We start from the raw sequence: 18,945 nt of genomic DNA, 5'->3' as shown, positions 1-18,945 counted from the left end.
ATGATGATGGACCAGTTCGTATACCGGACTTACTATGCCAGTCGAGGGCACGGGTTTTCTTGTGCCATTTTGGATGGCCTCTTTGATGCGGATTCCAAGACAGTTAAGCTATCTCCCAAGAAAACTCAACTCTTCTTCTTCACTGGTTAGATTTTAAATGTTTATCCTTCAGACGTCCACCCACAAGGTGGACCGACGACCTGATAAAGATAGCAGGAAGGCGCTGGATGCAGGCCGCTACCAACCGTGCGATGTGGAAGTCATTGGGGGAGGCCTATGTTCAGCAGTGGACGTCCTGTTGCTGAAATGATGATGATGATGATGATCCTTCAGATAAATCTATGAATTTAATAAGAGTCATTGGTTGTTTTCACTAAAGTGTATGAGGTCATCTGTAGAAATAAATAACTACGACAATACAGTAATATCTAGTCGCAAACCTGACCTAGATTTTAATGAAGAATACCTATGTAATTTTTTCCCCTGCTTGTTATCCTGGTATGATTAAGACTGACTACTAGATCATCATTATAAGTAATAATTGGTCGTATTTATTAAAAACCACAACGCGTGCCTTACAAAATTCCAAAAATCCATATTGTGATCAGTTGATAAGTAGAATTCTGAAGGTAATATGCTTGATGGCCTGATGGTCAAGCTAAGTACTATGGCATCTCATATAGTTTTAATAGGTGCTATTTTCCAACAAAATGTAATGCTGGAAATAATAATTGTATCTACCTAATTAACTCTGTGGTTTTCGCTGCGCGCTGAATCATATTCATACGAACGCGTGCGCATATGAGCGGTCAACAAAGTAATTACTATAATAGGTCATCAATGTATCATTATTTTATTAAGATGGCCACCTTGTCACCTGGCCTGGTTATTCCACTTAACTTTATTAGTTAACTAGACTAGAGTACATCCCACTTAACATCAGGTGCGATTGTTGTCAAATACCTGCCTTGTTATGCATAAAAAAAACTTTGAAATTAAGTATGATTGTCGTTCCTTTCGGTACGGAGCATGGCAACTTTGAACATAAACTTCACGAATTCAGACTTGGCATTTACTACTTAAGTTTTTAGTGGCGGTCAAGCTGATCCTGGCTATAAGAGATACAGCGGTGGGAACAGACTTGGGAATACTAGTCCTGCTACTGAAATACAATTTTTTCTTTATGGGACTGACGTCTGAATCTCTATTTCTTTACTCATGTTTTTATAGTTACCGTTCCATACAAACTTAAATGCTATATGACTAGTCATGAACTCTAGCATTAATAGCAAGTAAAACAATTTTTGAAATGGCAGTTTTTCAAGACAGATGATAGTAATAGATATTTTTTGAGCGGTGACTACTGCTACACAGTCTTCGACTACAGTAGGTAGGATTTCATTGTGTAGTCCAGGGCCAGGGTTTCCCAAACTATTGAGTTAAATATCGAGTTAAACGAGCGAACATTGAGTGGGCCCTGCCTGTAGAACGACACACCACCCTACCCATCCAACCGCTAGGCAGCGGGCTCCTATTAGGTGGGTCCCGACGTCCCGAGTAGAAGTAGAACTTGTATTAGATGAGTCGTAGCCCAGACAACTTTGGGAACCACTGGTGTAGTCGATAGAACATCGGACACTCTTTTTGTAAAATAGCCCTAATAACATTATGATGCCAGAATGTAGAGCTTGATTTGTCATCGTATAGATTTATTGGTAGACCTGCTGTTTTCAACTTTGTTTTTTTGCTAGTACTTAATCTATTGCTTTATTTTATCCGCAGACGAGGCCGGCGAACACTACTAGTCCACATGCTGATCCTGTGTTTCGTGCCGCACGCCGCCCTGGTGGCACAGAACTGCACCATCATGGCGCAACTGTCCCACACTTTGGACTCCTCGCTGTTTTTACACTCAAAAGTAAGTTAGACTTTAGTTTAGTTAATTTTAAACAAAAAGAAACCTAGAACCAAATCAGAATAACGATAACGTCATGTTACAAAAATGTCTGTTCATCCGTGCAAGTAAGCTATCACGCTTGGGATATTATGAGTGGGTTCACCACAACCTCGAATCGGCAATTTGATCGTATTGTGGTATAGATTAGAGCCACTCCTACTTTTGACATCTAGGAAAAGTCAAAAAAAGACCAGCCTCCCTAACAAGTTTTGCCAAACCAAATCCTCCATTTGCCTGTAGTAAAGCAGAGAGGATCGTGCTCCTGGACTGGACACTATTATGACCTAATGATGATGAGCTTTTTGAAGTGATACCTATTGAAATTGAATCTTTTGTTACAGGCTAGTATGACTCTGTCTCTAGAGAACACAGTCGAGGCCATCCAGGAAGAAAGAGTCACTGTGGCGAAATATCTGTTCCTAAAGTCACGGGACTCGATGGAGAAAGAGGATGTGGTGGATTTGTGAGTAAAATACTTATCCATTTTTTGTTTCAACATACACAACATACAATATGAAATAAACATACAAAATATTTATTTCGCTAGCATAATTACTACAAAAAGGTCATAATAGGTATTATGACAATAACTTACGTATCTACTCATTAGTACCTACTGATAAACCGTTTGTTAACCACAGAATGATTAATTCTTGGTACCTACTAAAACATTAAAGATGATTCATGCGAATCGGCAGTATGTTAAAGTTATCTTTAAACACTCGAAACAGTTGACTGCCAAATGATAAAGACCATAATAAATGTTTAGAAATCTGTAGATTTAAAAGTGTATTTTAAGGGTAATTAAAAATTAAAATACATACTTATTATGTTCATAAAAAACTTGCAATTAAAATGCAAGAAGCAGGTGACCTACACCAGACCTACACAGTGACAAGTTGCCAAATGTTTGTATGGATAAAAGCTACTACATTTTACGTTTTACCAACCAAACATACAAAGAACTTAATCAGGTACCTAGCAATGTTTGTTTTATATCATCTGTTAACCTTTGAATGTTTAAGTTTAACCAAATATTGTCAGAAAACCGGTTCATTTGAGTTTGACCTCTGATTTATTTTACAAATATTTTACTTTGTTTACATAATTCGTCTACTTATCAGATGTTAGCGTGAAACTACATCACTTCACGCTTGTTTTAGCAGTATTGTAAAGAAAGAAGTTGTTAAAATCTAGAATAGAGTAGAAAAACTATTCATCATCATCATTTCAGCCACAGGACATCCACTGCTGAACATAGGCCTCAAAGATTAGCCGGTCAGTAGGGGCCTGCATCCAGAGCGCCTTCTTGCTACCTTTATGAGGTCGTCAGTCCACCTTGTGGGTACCACTATGTTAACTATGTCTTAAAATGTCTTTATCTGGAAAAATTATGAGGTTCTTCGTTTGCCCCAAGGTCAGCAGTCCAAGCGGCTTTTCTGGAGACAGACCAGTTTCTGGAAAAGCTGACGCTACCTCTACTCCGGGATGAACACAAACTGTCACTTTAGTAAGTAATTAATTAAAATATTTTTCACAATAATTTGGCTCGTAATTCGGCGATTTTGGTGGGTAATTTTTTTTGTCATTGGAATAACATGATCCCTTTTGATGGATTGCTGGGCTATATGCTTGGGGTGCCTTAGACTGGATTTTTATTTGATAAAGTAGGTAAAAGTGGTCAAAGCTTAGAACACATCTTCCCATTTTTTCACTTTTTAAACGTGATGGGGCAATTATGCAAGTCGTGCGAGCCATACCTACATAAAATCTAAATTCACTATCACATTGTTTTATAATACGTATTATAAAATGTTGTAATCACGAATCGTTTCTTGAAAGTAGGTAAGTAGATTTCATAATGCGATCTTCTTAGATTGTAATTTTAAATGAAATTAATATATTTTTACTTTAAAAGAGCAACATAAAATACCTATCTATTCAAGAGCACTTGACCTGATGCTAATTCTACGATATTAAAATTAACGGCTGATATTCTTAGGCTGAGTTGCACCATCCTATTTTGACTTTAACAAACGTCAAAAATCTGTCAAACTCCATACAAAAAGCACCGCCGGTTATTGTTAAAGTTACGGTCAAAGTTTGGTGGTGCAACTCAGCCTTAGTATTATAATTATTATGAAATAATTGTGATTTCGTGTTAATAGAAGTTTATGTCCGTCTGCTCTGTCCTGTCTTTTAAAAAAATACAATGTAGAGTCGATAATATGGTAGTTTAAGCACTTTTAAGTACCATATTTATTGATAATGTCACTTCCAGTCTTCAAGAGACAAGAATTATTTTCCATTAATCTTCGCAGATTTGTAAACACCATCTTACTTTAAAGCCTGGCTTGTAATGAAAAAACCTGCAAGCATTCGATAGATTCTGACTTTTATGCCTTGAATACAGTATACAATCCATATGTATAGAAAAAAATTAAAATATTCATACCTACTACAAATAGAGACTCATTTTCATATTTACTCCTACATGCAGTCACTTTAGAGAAGACGTCACAACCTTTCTGTAAGTATTAAAGGAAAGTAATTAGTTAAGTACCTTTTTTAAATTAGAAATTTTAGAAATCACTTCTACTCAACAACGAAGTCATGGTAATACCTACTTATGATAGTATTACCGTGACAAAGTGGTGGTATAGCAAGTTAGCAAGCTAAAGAGCCATAAAAGTGTTCTGAAAAAGGTCTTTTGGTCACCGACTCCAGATGGTATCAATCATGGTATACATGGGTATTGGTTCGTCCTAATAAATAGGATTATAATTGTTTTCTGCTTTTTGGTGTATGTTTTTTGGAGTCGGTTTTATTTTTTTGTTGTGTATTGTTTAGGTAGTGTTGTGTGGATAGGTATGGGTAGCAATCCAACCTTTACTAGTACTATTGGTAATAATTCAAGGGAAACCTTTCATTGTGTGATAAAGGACAATGTTCGTTCTCCATACATTGTTCGCCGTTAGAGCAACAGTGCGTAAAAAATACTTTCTAGGTTCTAAATGACAAAAATCTTTATGTAAGAACAATTATTCCTGGCGGACCAATTCTATAAACTTATTGATAGCAATATTGTTATCATAACCTCTTACTTACTAGTATTGTATTATATTATTGTATGCACATCGATTTGGGAGATATTCTGTATTGTAGTTGTCGCAGCCAAATTGTTTTATAATATTGGACGGGTTTTGGAAATAGCTCGGCGTTCCACTTTTATGATTTACTTACTTACATTTTGCACGTAAATAAATAACATGAATCCTATGTTTACTTTCCACTCTTGACATTTAACACGTGACTTACCAAACTACCTATCTCCATGGTTACCGTCTTAGTCTATGCATGACTAGGGATTGAACAACTTTTAATTGAATATTATTAACAATTCTCGATAATTATTATCGATTGAAAAATATTCGATGTTTGAATCGAAAGGTATATTCAATTTCATCAATATCAAAATATTCAATTTTAATAATAAAATAAATATTATTTACTACCACCTATGAAATGTTCTGAAAATTGCCTGGAGCGCTCCCCCAATCCTGGGTTTTCCCTTTCCAAGCTGAGAGGACATCATTTTGGTTCTATCGATACATTATAAAGGTACTTAATATTTGAAATGTATTACCAATTATTGTTATAAGCATTTTGAGCGAATAAAACTTTCAATTCTATCAGAACTTTAGACATTTCTCTCACTTTAAGCGGCATTGGATTTTTCATCGGATTTTGAAACTGTTACAGATATATTAAAGATGATCCCATATTGTTGTCATTGTCAATATCAGTGTTATGATCACAATTCTTTTTATTTTATTCATGACCTTCGACCAGTTGGACACATTAGATAGCTTCTTGTAGTATCGTGCAATATATTTTTAACTCTAAATTAAAATCTAGTCATACTGTAGCAATTTGAACGATTTATTTTATTTACAAGATCGGTATCTTATTGTCTATGATGACCGCAGTCAACATCACTATTACGTGGATTCCTAACAATGAAGTACGGCATTGCCTTGTGTCGATTTTACATAGATTTTATCGACACAAATTATGGAACTTCATAGGATATGGAGCAGGCCACGCCCTAAAATGTCCGGATGTCGTCATAGTATTATGGAATACATATAAAATACTTTTATTATTTCATTTTCTAATCCTCAAGTGTCTGTTACAATCTAATTAATATTTATGTATTCAAAAAGTAAGAGATTAATTTTGATACATTACTGCTGTGCCCAGGAATCTAAGGCCGTTAATGACAATGTCCTTTTTTATGTTATGTTAAAATTGTATAAAAACGCTGGTTTTTTCAATAAAATAAAAATAAAAAATTTAAAAATAAAATTTCATCATAGGTAATTGGTTGGAAAATCAGTACTTCTCTGTTGCAGTGACCTCAAGAAAGCTGACAGTTTGAAGCGCATGTCTGTTTACGGGGAGTTTAACAGGACCATCCTACTGTACATTATCCGATACGTCAGGTTTACCACTTCAGCGCTGTGGCGGTAAGTCTTCTTCAAAATTCTTAATTTTGGTAAATGATTTTGGAGCTGTTAGAATCGCCGTTAAAATAAATATTATTTGTACTTATGAAAAAACATTACTGCTATAAAATTGTTGATATATTGTGAATGACATCTATTGGTGACAAACTGAACTAAAATAAATACACCGCCATCTGTCAGCGAGTAGTTGAACTAATTATGTCAACGCCATCTATTAGTGCTAAACTGATCTAAAATTAATACAACGCCATCTGTCAGTGAGTAGCTGAATTAACACTATCAGCGCCATCTTTTAGTGCTAAATTGAACTAAAATTCATACAACGCCATCTGTCAGTGAATAGCTGAATTAATAGTATTAGCGCCATCTTTTAGTGATAAACTGAACTAAAATTTATACAACGCCATCTGTTAGTGAGGAACTAGACTAATAATCTGCCACTGCCATCTGTTACTGAGAAACTAAACGGAAACGTGACAGCGAGGTATTCAAATGATTTTTTTTAAATATTCTGTGCTCGTACTATTCCGGCATGCAAGCCTTTATAAAATTTTATCAACTTTTATGTTGGTAGAAACTAATCTTATATTGGTTATACTTAATACATGAATTAATGTAAATAAGCTTAGAGATGTGTCAGCAAAAATCCGGACATGCCTCGAACTCAGCAAGGATCTTACGAATCACGATTCAGAACCGGTACTCAAATCAAACATAACCCTGATTTGCATCTACCTACTTGTTTAAATTATGAGAAAGTCCGGTGAGTCATTTTAAATCTGAAGTGTTGTTTACATTTGCTTACACCTAGATTTTTATTAGCAGATTGATCATTTAACAGTATTGTAGATATTATTAAGATTAACCAACTACAAAAATGTCACAGACTTTCTGATCTTTATTAATACAAGCACTTAGTCGTGTAAGTATATACTATTGATTTTTTTATTATTATTATAATTAAGGTAGGTAATAACTGCATCAAACTGCATACAAACAAATTTTCTCAGAAAAAGCTGCATTGTAGTCTTAATTAGGGACTCCTTCGTAGACAAAGTTACATTCGTGACTAATCCGCATTCGTTTCGCATTTTTTTTTGTGTGCTACTATGCAAAGCGATCACAAAATTATTGCCAAAATTAAAACTTTATCTAAGCACCGCTTTTTCCTGAAACACATTACAATAGACCTTTTTTACCCTCCCAGACACTTGACAACGTCCTACGAACTCCTGAAGTCCATGGAGGAGGTGTCTCTTGCCCTGGTGGCGGCCATCTTCCTCAGCAACGAAGCCTTCGACGAGGACCTGAACACCCACCTCCAGAAGCACCACCAGCTGGCCTTGGAACGGCTACAGGCTGCCGTTCAGTATTTGGAGGCAGATGAGCTGTTTGATGAAGCGAAGACCCTCATGGAAATCATAGTTTTGTAAGTTTTTATTCTTTTCTTATGATGCTTTTTCACCAAGGTTGAGCTAAACTGCATAACGCGGAATGTGTTTGCATGTTTCACTTCACTTGATGACACCACTTTTCATGATACTTTATCACAATTTCACAGGATACTAATTTTGGCGTACATACAATGCTTAAGCGCTAAAAATACACATACTTACTTAGGTAAGTTTTTTTAATGCTTAATTAACAAGGCAGGTATTTGATCGTAATCGTACCTACCTGCCGAAGGGTGTATTAACATAATATGCCCTGTAAGTGCTTAATTCACTCTCGCCTTCAACTTACACCATCATAAATGCAAAATCTCTCCTATTACTAACTACCCATGGAGCCACCGTGTTTAGTTTTATGTGAATTCGTCCATTATCTCTCAATTGTAAGGCTGAGTTGCACCACCTAACTTTGACCGTAACTATAACGATAACCGGTGTTTTCAACCGACTTCAAAAAAGGAGGAGGTTCTCAATTCGACCCGTATGTTTTTTTTTTTTTTTTTTTTTCTATGTTTGTTACGCGATAACTCCGCCAATTATGAACCGATTTGAACAAATCTTTTTTCGACGTATAGGTAATACCTCAAGGGTGGTCCCATTTAAATTTAATAATAAAAAAAACAACCCCCAAGGGTGGAAAATTGGGGATGAACTTTTTTATACGCAATATCTCCGCCGATTATAAACCAATTTGAACGATTATTTTTTTGTTGAATAGGTATTATCAAAAGGGTGGTTTCATGCGAATTTGAAGAAAATATTTCACCCCCAAGGGTGGAAAATTGGGGATGAACTTTTTTATACGCAATATCTCCGCCGATTATGAACCAATTTTTTTTGGTCTCAGTGTACTGCCTACCTTCAGTGGTAACATCAAGGTAATAATTAGTTAACTAAAAAGCAAGAAATAAGTAAAATTTTATAAAAAAAAATAAAACCGACTCCAAAAAACCTACACTAAAACGTAGAAAAATAATTACTAGTTACCTACTTATTTATTAGGACGAATTATTAATATTTATGTAGGTATACCATGATTGATACTTTTGGAGTCGGTGCAGGCAAACTTTACAGGTTTCATAATCTTGGCACCGACTCCAGAAGTATCAATCATGGTATACCTACATAAATATTAATAATTCGTCCTAATAAATAAGTAGGTAACTAGTAATTATTTTTCTACGTTTTAGTGTAGGTTTTTTGGAGTCGGTTTTATTTTTTTTTATAAAATTTTTTGTATGGAGTTTTACAGATTTTTGAGGTTTGTCAAAGATAAAATAAGATGGTGCAACCCAGCCTTAGTGTTTATTTTTAGAATCTTTTTCATGCCAGTGACTGAAAGTTATTGTGCTACAAACAGACGGCAAGTAATTCCCCTCCCGAAAAAGTCCCGTGGGAATCTAATCTTAGCTCTAACACAATTAAAACGATTTAATAAATTAGATTGTTGTAAATTATTTTATGTTTTTTTGCATTGATAATAATAAATTGGTTACATTGCAAAGCGACTGCGTAATATAACGTTAACATTATAATCATGAGGTGACAACGGTGTCTGACTGGCCGACTCGAGATCCGAGGAACGCGAACGGTGATTCAAACCTCGCTGCCGCTAGAATATTGTGGTGAACCCACTCGTAACACACTTGCATTGAATAAAGTTGTCCAAAATAAGTGTTAAACCTATTAGCATGATGGATACCAAAAACATTGTTTTGTTGTGATCCACAAATAATTGATACTTCATAATTTCAAGTTAATTACTTCAAAATAATGTGCTTTCGATTTGTATGCTCTATCACAGTCTTTCCCAAAGTTGGCGATAACGCCCCCTTGTGGGCGCTGCAGGCTTAAAGGGGGGCGGTAAGAGACCCAGAAAAAAAATCAGGACGTTATGTAGAGGCTTGGGAGGCGTCATCTACTAGGAGGACTCTTAGACACCGACTGAGCTCGACTCTTGACTACGAAAATGGGGGGCGCTAAAAAATAATTTATTCTCAAAGTGGGCAGTAGACTAAATAAGTTTGGGAACCGCTGCTCTATCATGTCTTATTATCCATGTTACCACTCCCGTGTCGCGCCCATACCTCAGGCACTGACTCAAATAAGTGTTAAACCTATTAGCATGATCGATACCAAATACATTGTTTTGTTGTGATCCACAAAATTTGTTACCTACTTCATAATTTCAAGTTACGAAATTAGGTATAGCTACTGTTAGAGTCATTGGTATTTTTCGTATGTATGATACAAATATGTATACCTACATAAAATATTACATTGAAGTTGACGCGTGCCTGACCAATCAAGGATTATCGGGGAAATTCGGATGAAATCATCGAAATGAAATAGAAACGCATAAGTTAAGCCTTATTCATAAATTAATATGCATTTAGTTGAAAACCGCAACATTCTGAGGTATTGCTTATCATAATTCCCCATTTCTGGACAATGCAACAATCAAGTACCTATGGTTTTACTGAAATCAATTGCGGCAAATCAGTAATTTTTGTCCGCAACTTCCCCGTGCACAATTTAGTTTCTTACAGATTTTTATTCTTTAAATATTGTTCTGTCCCCTGGGACACGTGAGAGGAATTTCTGTTAGGTACTCGCGCGGCGGCGGCGTCGTGTGCAGGAGCCCGAAGGGTTCCTTGTTGACTATGGTACTGGTACCCTAAAGTGGGAAATAAAAAAAAATTATATGAATTTGTTTTATTTACATTAATCATAATGACATTTAATTAAAACCTCTATATTGATTTTCGATATTTTGTTTGTTCAATCATTTGTAAATTCGATATTCTGAACGTTCGATATTTTGATCATTCGATATTTTGATCGTTCGATGAAACGGATGCACACAATTCATCTGATTGTGATACCTTTTAGCTTAATCTATTTTCACCTCTCGTTCCCACCGCTGCAACTCCTGTGTAGCCAGGATCTACAGCTTGACTGGCCAATAAAAACGCTATTAAATTTCAAGTTATTGTGATACCTATGTATAAAGATATTAAGGTGTGTAAATAAATAATTATTTGTTATAGCTACGAGGAATCAGCGCGGGCGATGAGTAACCCCAAGCTCACTCGCTCGCAGAGAGGGATCGACCTGAACGTGTACACGCACCAGTCCAACGCTTGCTTGAACAAGCTGCGGCACGTCAAGCATGCTTACTGGGACATCATCAGGTGAGCTTTGAAGAAAGAAGCTTTAGGATATTTGTTTATAAACATTGGTCCGTGAGCACGTAGAATTTTGTCCAATGACCCCAAGCTACCCATCCTTATCGCTCGCACGTAATTATATTGCTATCGCGACTGTGCGACGGGCGCCCGCAGTGAGTGTGCGAGCACGACAGCAACATAATTACGCGCGAGCGATAAGGATGGGTAGCTTGGGGTCATTGGACAAAATTCTACGTGCTCACGGACCAGGCTTTAGTAGCGCTTAATTGAGGAGGTCACAAGGTAGTAAAACGGGTAAAGCGGTGTGAGAAAGTGATATAGGTACTTACTTACGGGACTCTTTTCTACTCTCGTTTCCATCGCTGCCACTCGTGTGTAGCTAGGATATACAGCTAAAAGCTATGAATAATAAAACCCAACTAATGAAGGTCAAGTTTGTGTGTGACGTAAGTATGATGCGGGCCGATTGAGCTGATTTTGGTTTTAAAATGTTTGTCGTAGTCCAGGGAAGGTCTAAACGGTGAGCAAATAAGGAAAAATTGCCATGGCTTATTTATTGCCTTTAAGGCGGAACAGAGTTCGCGGGGTCAGCTAGTTAAACAATAATTTTGATTGATATAATATCTGACTCGACTTTTTATGAGCTGTCAAAACGTAGTTCTGCTGTAGATTTTGAGGAACATGTTGTGACCTAACTTGCTCGTGAACTCCGTTATCTAATTTTACTTTAATAGGTATATCTCAAATTTTATAATAATTAGTAGGAAGTTGGCCCAATTCCACTTGATCGGTGTTTTGTTTGAAGGAGTACTTGCCTTACTAAGGTTGAGTTGCACTACCGGTTGATTTTGTATGGAGTTTGACAGAATTTTGAAGACTGTTAAAGTTAAAGTAACAGTTAACAAGCAAGTTAATTCTCGCTTTCCAGGGATTCAGTGAGGGTAGAAATGTGGCACGCTCGCCGAACGCTGGCGATCGGCGTGACGATCCTCGTGACTGTTCTCCTGGCATCTCCTGTGCTGGTGCTGATGCTGCGGCACACTGTCCACACGATACAGGTAAGTCTTAGGCAGGAGAAAATACAGGCTAGCATATTTTCAACATTTATACTGCCTTGTCGAATAAAAGTCGAAACTATGATAAATCTGTATTACTTATATGAAATCTTAGGGCAAGTCATTTAGAATAGGAGCACTTGTATAACCCATAGTATTATTTTCTAAAAAAATACTTATGGTTCAAAAAGTTGTAACATGAAAGAGAAAAAGTAATACCTTCGCTGTTGATTAATTAAGCTTAAATTTTAACTAGATTAAGTCTCTAGCTCTCTAGCTAAATAATATATCTGTGTAATCACATCAAATCTACGTTAAACCTCTAGCTCTATCAACGGTAAGTGACAATCGCATCTAATATTTAACACAGAAGTTTATGGTCGCATAAAGCCCGAAATGTTGGTGACCTCGGTTACAACCCGCGATAAAAGAAGAATAAAAGTTGATAGCGATAAAGGTACAGATCAGAGCTGTCAGAGCTATAAATAATAAGAACTTATTAAAACCATGTCAAGTCGCAGGAAAACCAAAGTGACCGTCATAGCCCGCAGAATTTCTAAAATCGGCGGGGTGCATAGCTCGTAGAGCTGATGGCCGCTGGGGCAGGAAAGTTCTTGAGTGGCGACCATGGGTCGGAAGATGCGCAGGCCATAGTCCACTAGTGGACGTCATTGGGCTGAAACGAACACGTCACTGATAATTACTGATATGAGCAACCAAAACCCAGTCTGATCCCAGCTGCAACAGGATGTCTTATTCTCTAAATACTTACCCACTTAACAGTGTGATAAGCATAGCTGGGCACCGTTAATCAAATAGTTAACTTCGTTAATCGTTAAACCGTTACTAAAAAAATTAACTTCGTTAAACGTTAAAACGTTACATTTCGGAAGATTTAACGCAAGTTAACGTTAATCGTTAATCCGTTAACACGTGATAATAAAACGAAAAAAAAATCGTAGGTATGCAAGGTTTGTAAAATAATTTCGAAAGCTTGTATCGCGCATGGAATTTATTCCTCTTTTTAGGGTTCTGTAGTCTGTCTGTCTGTCCGAGGTTTTGCTTGGAAACTATTGGCATTATTAATATGCATGCACACATTCACACAAACCCACACACACAATATCTCATACTCACACAACTTTTTGGTACGAATTAATTTGTAAGTAAAAAAGTTTTATTTTTATTATAAATTTAGTTTACACTTTTTAGTTGTATCTCAATCTCAGGGGCCTGGTCATCATTTAGCACCAAAGTGTTCGCGAAGACGAATGCAATGAACCCAAACTCGATAAGTTTTTGTTGTTTCGTTTAGGAGTTCCTATGGCCACCTCCTGACTCCATCATCAGACCAGCTCAATGGCATAATATTGCATTGTCATCGTACTTACATAAGTAGGTACCTATACCAAATTTCAGCTCAATCAGTTGAGGGGAACAACTGGTTTTAAAAGTTGCAAGATTTGTCCATCAACAAGTGAAGTCAAATATAAAGCTTGTAATAAAATAGCATTTTTTATATAGTTGCGTTAGTGATCTGGTTACAAAAACTGTTGTTTTAGGTCCTGGAAGTTCTGGAGGCCCGAACGTACTTAATTGTCAGAAAGTGTTTTTCTAGCGTTTTTCAGCGTGCCTGCTGTATCTTTTTGGTAAATAGTAGGTACTGGATTAACGATTAACGGACTTAGGATAATTTAACGGAAGTTAACGAGTCCGTTAACATTTTTTAAAGTTAACTTAAAAGTTAATCCGTTAATAAAAATGTTAACTTCGTTAATTAACGATTAACGGATTAACGAGTTAATGCCCAGCTATGGTGATAAGTAGATATGTTGGTCCTTAATCGTTACTTCAAGAAGTCAGTTTTTGGCGCAATATGAAAAACTATTGATAGAATTGAAGGGAAAGTAGCCAGAGGCTTTAAAGGACGCAAGAATAAATTTAGGTAACTGTGTTATATCGCATACAGCTTTGAAATTTCAACATCTATACTGTACCCTTCTATAAGTACTCGTACATCGATCGGTTACGTACTTACTTACGAGTATAGTAGTACATGGCGATGAGTAATACAAAGGTAATTGCTATTTAAACAATTTGACTCATAACTTTTTACTCTAGTGATTCGACGTGCAAATACGACCCTTTAACCTATAACTCTATGATTCCATAAATTAGCATTCGGCCAAAGTTCAGTGGCGTTCAATAAACATAGAAAAATACTTTAAGCTAGCTGTATGAATACATTTATAATAGATGAGTTCGTGGCGTTTTTCTATCCTTTCATCCGCTTTGCATTGGAGGGAGTCGATCCATAATTTCGAAGTCATCCTGTTGTACAGAGGGCCAAGTAATATTTTATATAATAATTATATTTATATAGTAATATTTTATATTTTAAGCAATATTTTTATGCTGTATTATGTAATTGTATGTGAAATTGTGAATGTACCCACTGCAAACTCGTTAGCTTTACATCAAACCCTAGTGGTTTTTAAAGCTATCTAAATGTAATTGTCTCAATGTCTTTAAGTTGTTAAATAAATTAAAAAAAAAAAAAAAAAGTGTGAGTTTACAGCGCGTTAAAAAAATTTATGAAAATTTTAGTTCTTGAAAATTTCCGCTAGGGGCGCTGTACAATCCGTCGCGTTTTTGACGCGCTCACTGATTAATTTCGTTGTAGGTCCAATGACAGTTTAACTTTCAAATGAAATAACAATGAGCTTTAATTGTTGCTCAAAATAGTCACATAAGTTTGTTAATCTACATTTAGCCTTGCGTTTGCCGGTGCGCACGCGCCGACGCGGAAGGAAACCTGCATTTCGAAGGTGGAAGTGGACAAGGATGCTTGCTGATCTCACGCGTCTACTAGAAGTAATAAAGCCAGTAACAATATACGATTTATTACTCTTAAGTCTTGATCAAATAGGAAGCAATCTTTCTTAGCAACAGTACGAGTACTTAATCTCTTTTAGTTTTTTTTAAGACCTACAATTGCAATAAACTAATTTGATTTGATTTTATTAATCTTGTCATTGACACCGTTTAAACATTATCGTTGTAAAATCACTCGTGTTACAATTACATAAGATGTATGTTTAGCTTGATTTGCTGTCGTTCGTACAATGGATATAGAATTCCCGGAAAAAGTAGGGGTGCTGTTATTCAACTTTAACGGAACCGGAAGTCCTATGACTTCTACAGTCAATTACCAAAATATCCTTATTGGTCTCTAAGACTGAGTATAGAGAGTCGTTAAGCGGTATTTTTGGATTGGAGCTTGACAAATTTTTGACGTTTGTTAAAGTCTAAGCGTCAAAGTAAGATTGTTGCAACCCAGCCTAAGATTAAACAATTTTACCACAACACTGACCTTACCTAAAGATAGTGATATTACGATTAAGTCTAAGAAGAAAAATATCCACAGTCACAATAAATTAGGAATGTGAATAACAATAACATTGTAGTCACAATAAAACCAGCATAGTTGTTATGATAGTCGTCTAGTAGGATAATAATACCAATTGTCTTTTTGCGATAAAACATTTAATGAACATTGACACGTTATCTGTCAATTAAACAAGATCATTAATTAAAAAACATTACCCTCCTTCTGGTGCAGTCGGGTAAATATGAGTAGTACATGATATTAATTACGTCCATGGAAAAAGTATATGTTAGTAACAACAAGTAAAAAAATAAAAACTTATGTTATGATAATAAAAATTTAACTCTTAGAAAAACATTTTTGACTGTTTAATCTGAAATGGAAATCTAATCTGAAAAGGAAGACTAGCAATTTCTTTAAGAATTAAATTAAGTTAAATATTGGCAAAAATACCAGTTAATGGCCTTTATGTTCAAATCTTTATAACATATGGTTATTAAGGTGATAACAGGAGTTACCTAAATAAAAATAAAAACATTTAAAATAGGCTAACTAAGGATAAGAGAATAATTATTAAAAATAATATTATCTAGAGTTCAGTCGATATTAGACTATACATTCACATTGCAGAATCGCATCTTTGACTAAAACGATTCCAGAGTACTTATTTCTATCATCAGACACGTTGACTGTCCTATTTGTTATTCCGTCGTCTTGCATTATGTCCTCTGTTCTTCTTATTTGTTTATGAAACTCTGTTATTCGGAACATTTCAAGCCAGTCCATTCTTCATACCTGTAACAGAAAATACAGTCACTTAAAAACTCATTAACAAATTGATTAATATTTACTTCGTCCTAAACTCGTATTCACATTCGATGTGTTACTTCACAGTAACACATCGAATGCACGTTGAATAGACCTCTGTGATTGGTTCGTGTGTGACCCTGTGCGTTTTCACCAATAGGCAATACAAATTAAGAGTGATTTAAGAGGAAGATTAATGTACCCGTGTGAAGCCCGGACCCATCCGGCCTATCCTAAACTAGTGCCCCAGCACTAGTTTAGGGGAGACCGAAGAGAGTTGTAACAGATTTGGGTTGGAACAAAGTCAATGTCTCTGATTCTTTGGACAGTTTACCGAGCAAACAACTTGCTTCGTTGCTCTTTCGACACTCTACAGTTTTCTTGAAATTGACAGCTCGCTAACTTCTGTCATAGGCGCCAAAAAATCGGCTATGTGACTAATCATCATGTGGTGACTGAGTTTGTTGCGGCGCTTTTTCTCAGCACTTGCCAAATATTGATCTTGAAGCGCTGGTAGGGTAAAAAGATTATGAGACATGTAGAGGCTCCTTAAGAGCAAAATATTTGACGAAACAAGTACTATTTAAATAGTCTATACAAATAGAAGTTTTTCACTTTGACTTTGATCTCTGTTACAAATCTCCTCGATCTCTCCTAATAAACGCATCAGACGAGGAAATACCTTAAAATGTGTGTTACAACTTTTTGTTTTGATTTACTCTGATTTCACAAAACAGGGTTTTTTAAATCGCACGTGTAAACTGGTAATATTATTATGTAGGTACTAAAATTTTCCTGTTGTGAGTGGAGCAAAAATGCAGTCACATAACGACTCTGGCGCCGTGTTTTATTGCTCATTTGAAATTATATTCTCTAGTTTCTTCTAATTAAGGCTGGTATTCAGGCATAAGTCATAATAATAATATGATTAATATGTCTCTTCTATAGGGCACATACTGTGTAAAACTTGAGTCAAAGTTAAGCTAAAATCAACTTTTACCGAAGTTTTGAATAATATCGAGCTTTGAAAATTATAACAACGCTATTGAAAGATATAATTTATTTCAGCTGCAGTCGCATAGGCAACAAAAAAACTAAACTTGATATTATTCTTACTGTTAATTTAGTTGACGCAATAAGTATAGATTTATTTTTATGTCTGAGAATCACAATTGACCTAGTGACCTAGCGGTCAAGAGACCAGTGAAATCAAAAACTATCCACAAAACTTTTTTACATCTCTACATTTTATTAAAGAAGCGCTTTGCTTCTTAAAAGCCTATTTGCATAAAATACATGACTTTAAGTACTTACTGTTCACAAGTTACACATCCGAATGGAAAGGGCTTCAGGACTTGTCCGTAAGGGCAGACTCCGCTTAGAATGGTGTTCCTCTTCGGTCTACTGGCTTCTTGAGACTGGGACAGTGTGCCAAGAAGTGTCCCTTTACTAATTACATCTATTGGCCGGTAGAGTTGCTTTACTTGTCCATTATCTACAACTAGGTCATTCGTATAGACTGTTTTTGTGTCTAAATTTTGAGATTTAACACTTGTTACTATTTCAACATTGCTAGCACTGTGCTCACTGTCCCTGTGTACTTTCAAATTGTTAAAGTCAATATAACTCGGCAGAGCTGTCGATGAAAACACACAAATGCACAGAAAACAACACAAAATTTTGGCCATGCTTTTAAAAGTCACCCAATTTAGTAGTGTAAAGAAAAATCTCAGAATCACAATGAAGCACGAGTTGTCAATTACTATAACCAGTTTAGTAATGTCAGAATCACAATGTCACACGAGTTGTCAACTGTGAAAGGAGAGTTGCGCACGCGCAGGATTATAAAAACGTCATCCTCGCTTGCAAGATGAAGGCTTACTAAAGTGGTGGGAATTGCCGATACATGACCCAAGTTCTGATTTGTGAGGTGGGAAAGATTAGTCACTCGTGTTTGAAAATAAAATTATGTTAATTATATTATCGGTTCTTGACAAACTACAATACCTAATAAGTACAGAATGTGTTAATTGTTAGTTGGTAAAGTATGATAGAATTATCTTGAAACAAATTATGTTACTTCGGTGATTTTTATTCTGTTGCATGACGATATGGATACATCATAATGTATCTGAACAATATTTTATTGAATAAATAAATAAATAAATAAATCTTTGGACAATTCTACACAGCGCCAGCTAGCCCCAAAGTAAGCAACTTAATGCTTGTGTTATGGGTGCTAGCTTAACGGATATACTACTTATATACTTTTTTTTTTAAATACATAAATATTATACATAGTCACACCCAGACCCGTCACAGAAATTAAAATTCATCATTTCAATTTCTGCCCGGCCGGGAATCGAACCCGGGACCTCTCGGCATAGTAGTCCGTTCTGAACCACTACACCAAACGGCCGACAATGACCTGTACCTATGTACCGTACCTACCTACATCATGCAATAAAAATATTTGATTTGATTTTTTTAAATAATAGCTTTGAGCGATTTATACATTTAGCCCAGCGGTTCCCAAACTTATTTAGTCTACTGCCCACTTTGAGAAT

At 35.9% G+C, this 18,945-nt stretch overlaps 1 protein-coding gene across 1 annotated transcript in view; it reads left to right on the top strand.

The window, feature by feature from the left end:
* The window catches only part of LOC135075455 (receptor-type guanylate cyclase gcy-25-like), a 53,524-nt gene that overhangs the window by 2,371 nt on the left and 32,208 nt on the right, over positions 1-18,945 (top strand). The window contains exons 2-9 of the mRNA XM_063969895.1: positions 1,783-1,918; positions 2,299-2,420; positions 3,375-3,467; positions 4,458-4,487; positions 6,373-6,486; positions 7,694-7,915; positions 10,988-11,131; positions 12,057-12,186. Coding sequence (XP_063825965.1) covers positions 1,783-1,918; positions 2,299-2,420; positions 3,375-3,467; positions 4,458-4,487; positions 6,373-6,486; positions 7,694-7,915; positions 10,988-11,131; positions 12,057-12,186 — 991 coding nt within the window. The remainder of the gene's footprint in view (positions 1-1,782; positions 1,919-2,298; positions 2,421-3,374; positions 3,468-4,457; positions 4,488-6,372; positions 6,487-7,693; positions 7,916-10,987; positions 11,132-12,056; positions 12,187-18,945) is intronic.

The sequence above is a fragment of the Ostrinia nubilalis genome, chromosome 10 (genome assembly GCF_963855985.1).
Source record: "Ostrinia nubilalis chromosome 10, ilOstNubi1.1, whole genome shotgun sequence".
Taxonomy (NCBI): domain Eukaryota; kingdom Metazoa; phylum Arthropoda; class Insecta; order Lepidoptera; family Crambidae; genus Ostrinia; species Ostrinia nubilalis.
This window is presented reverse-complemented; position numbering and strand designations above follow the sequence as displayed.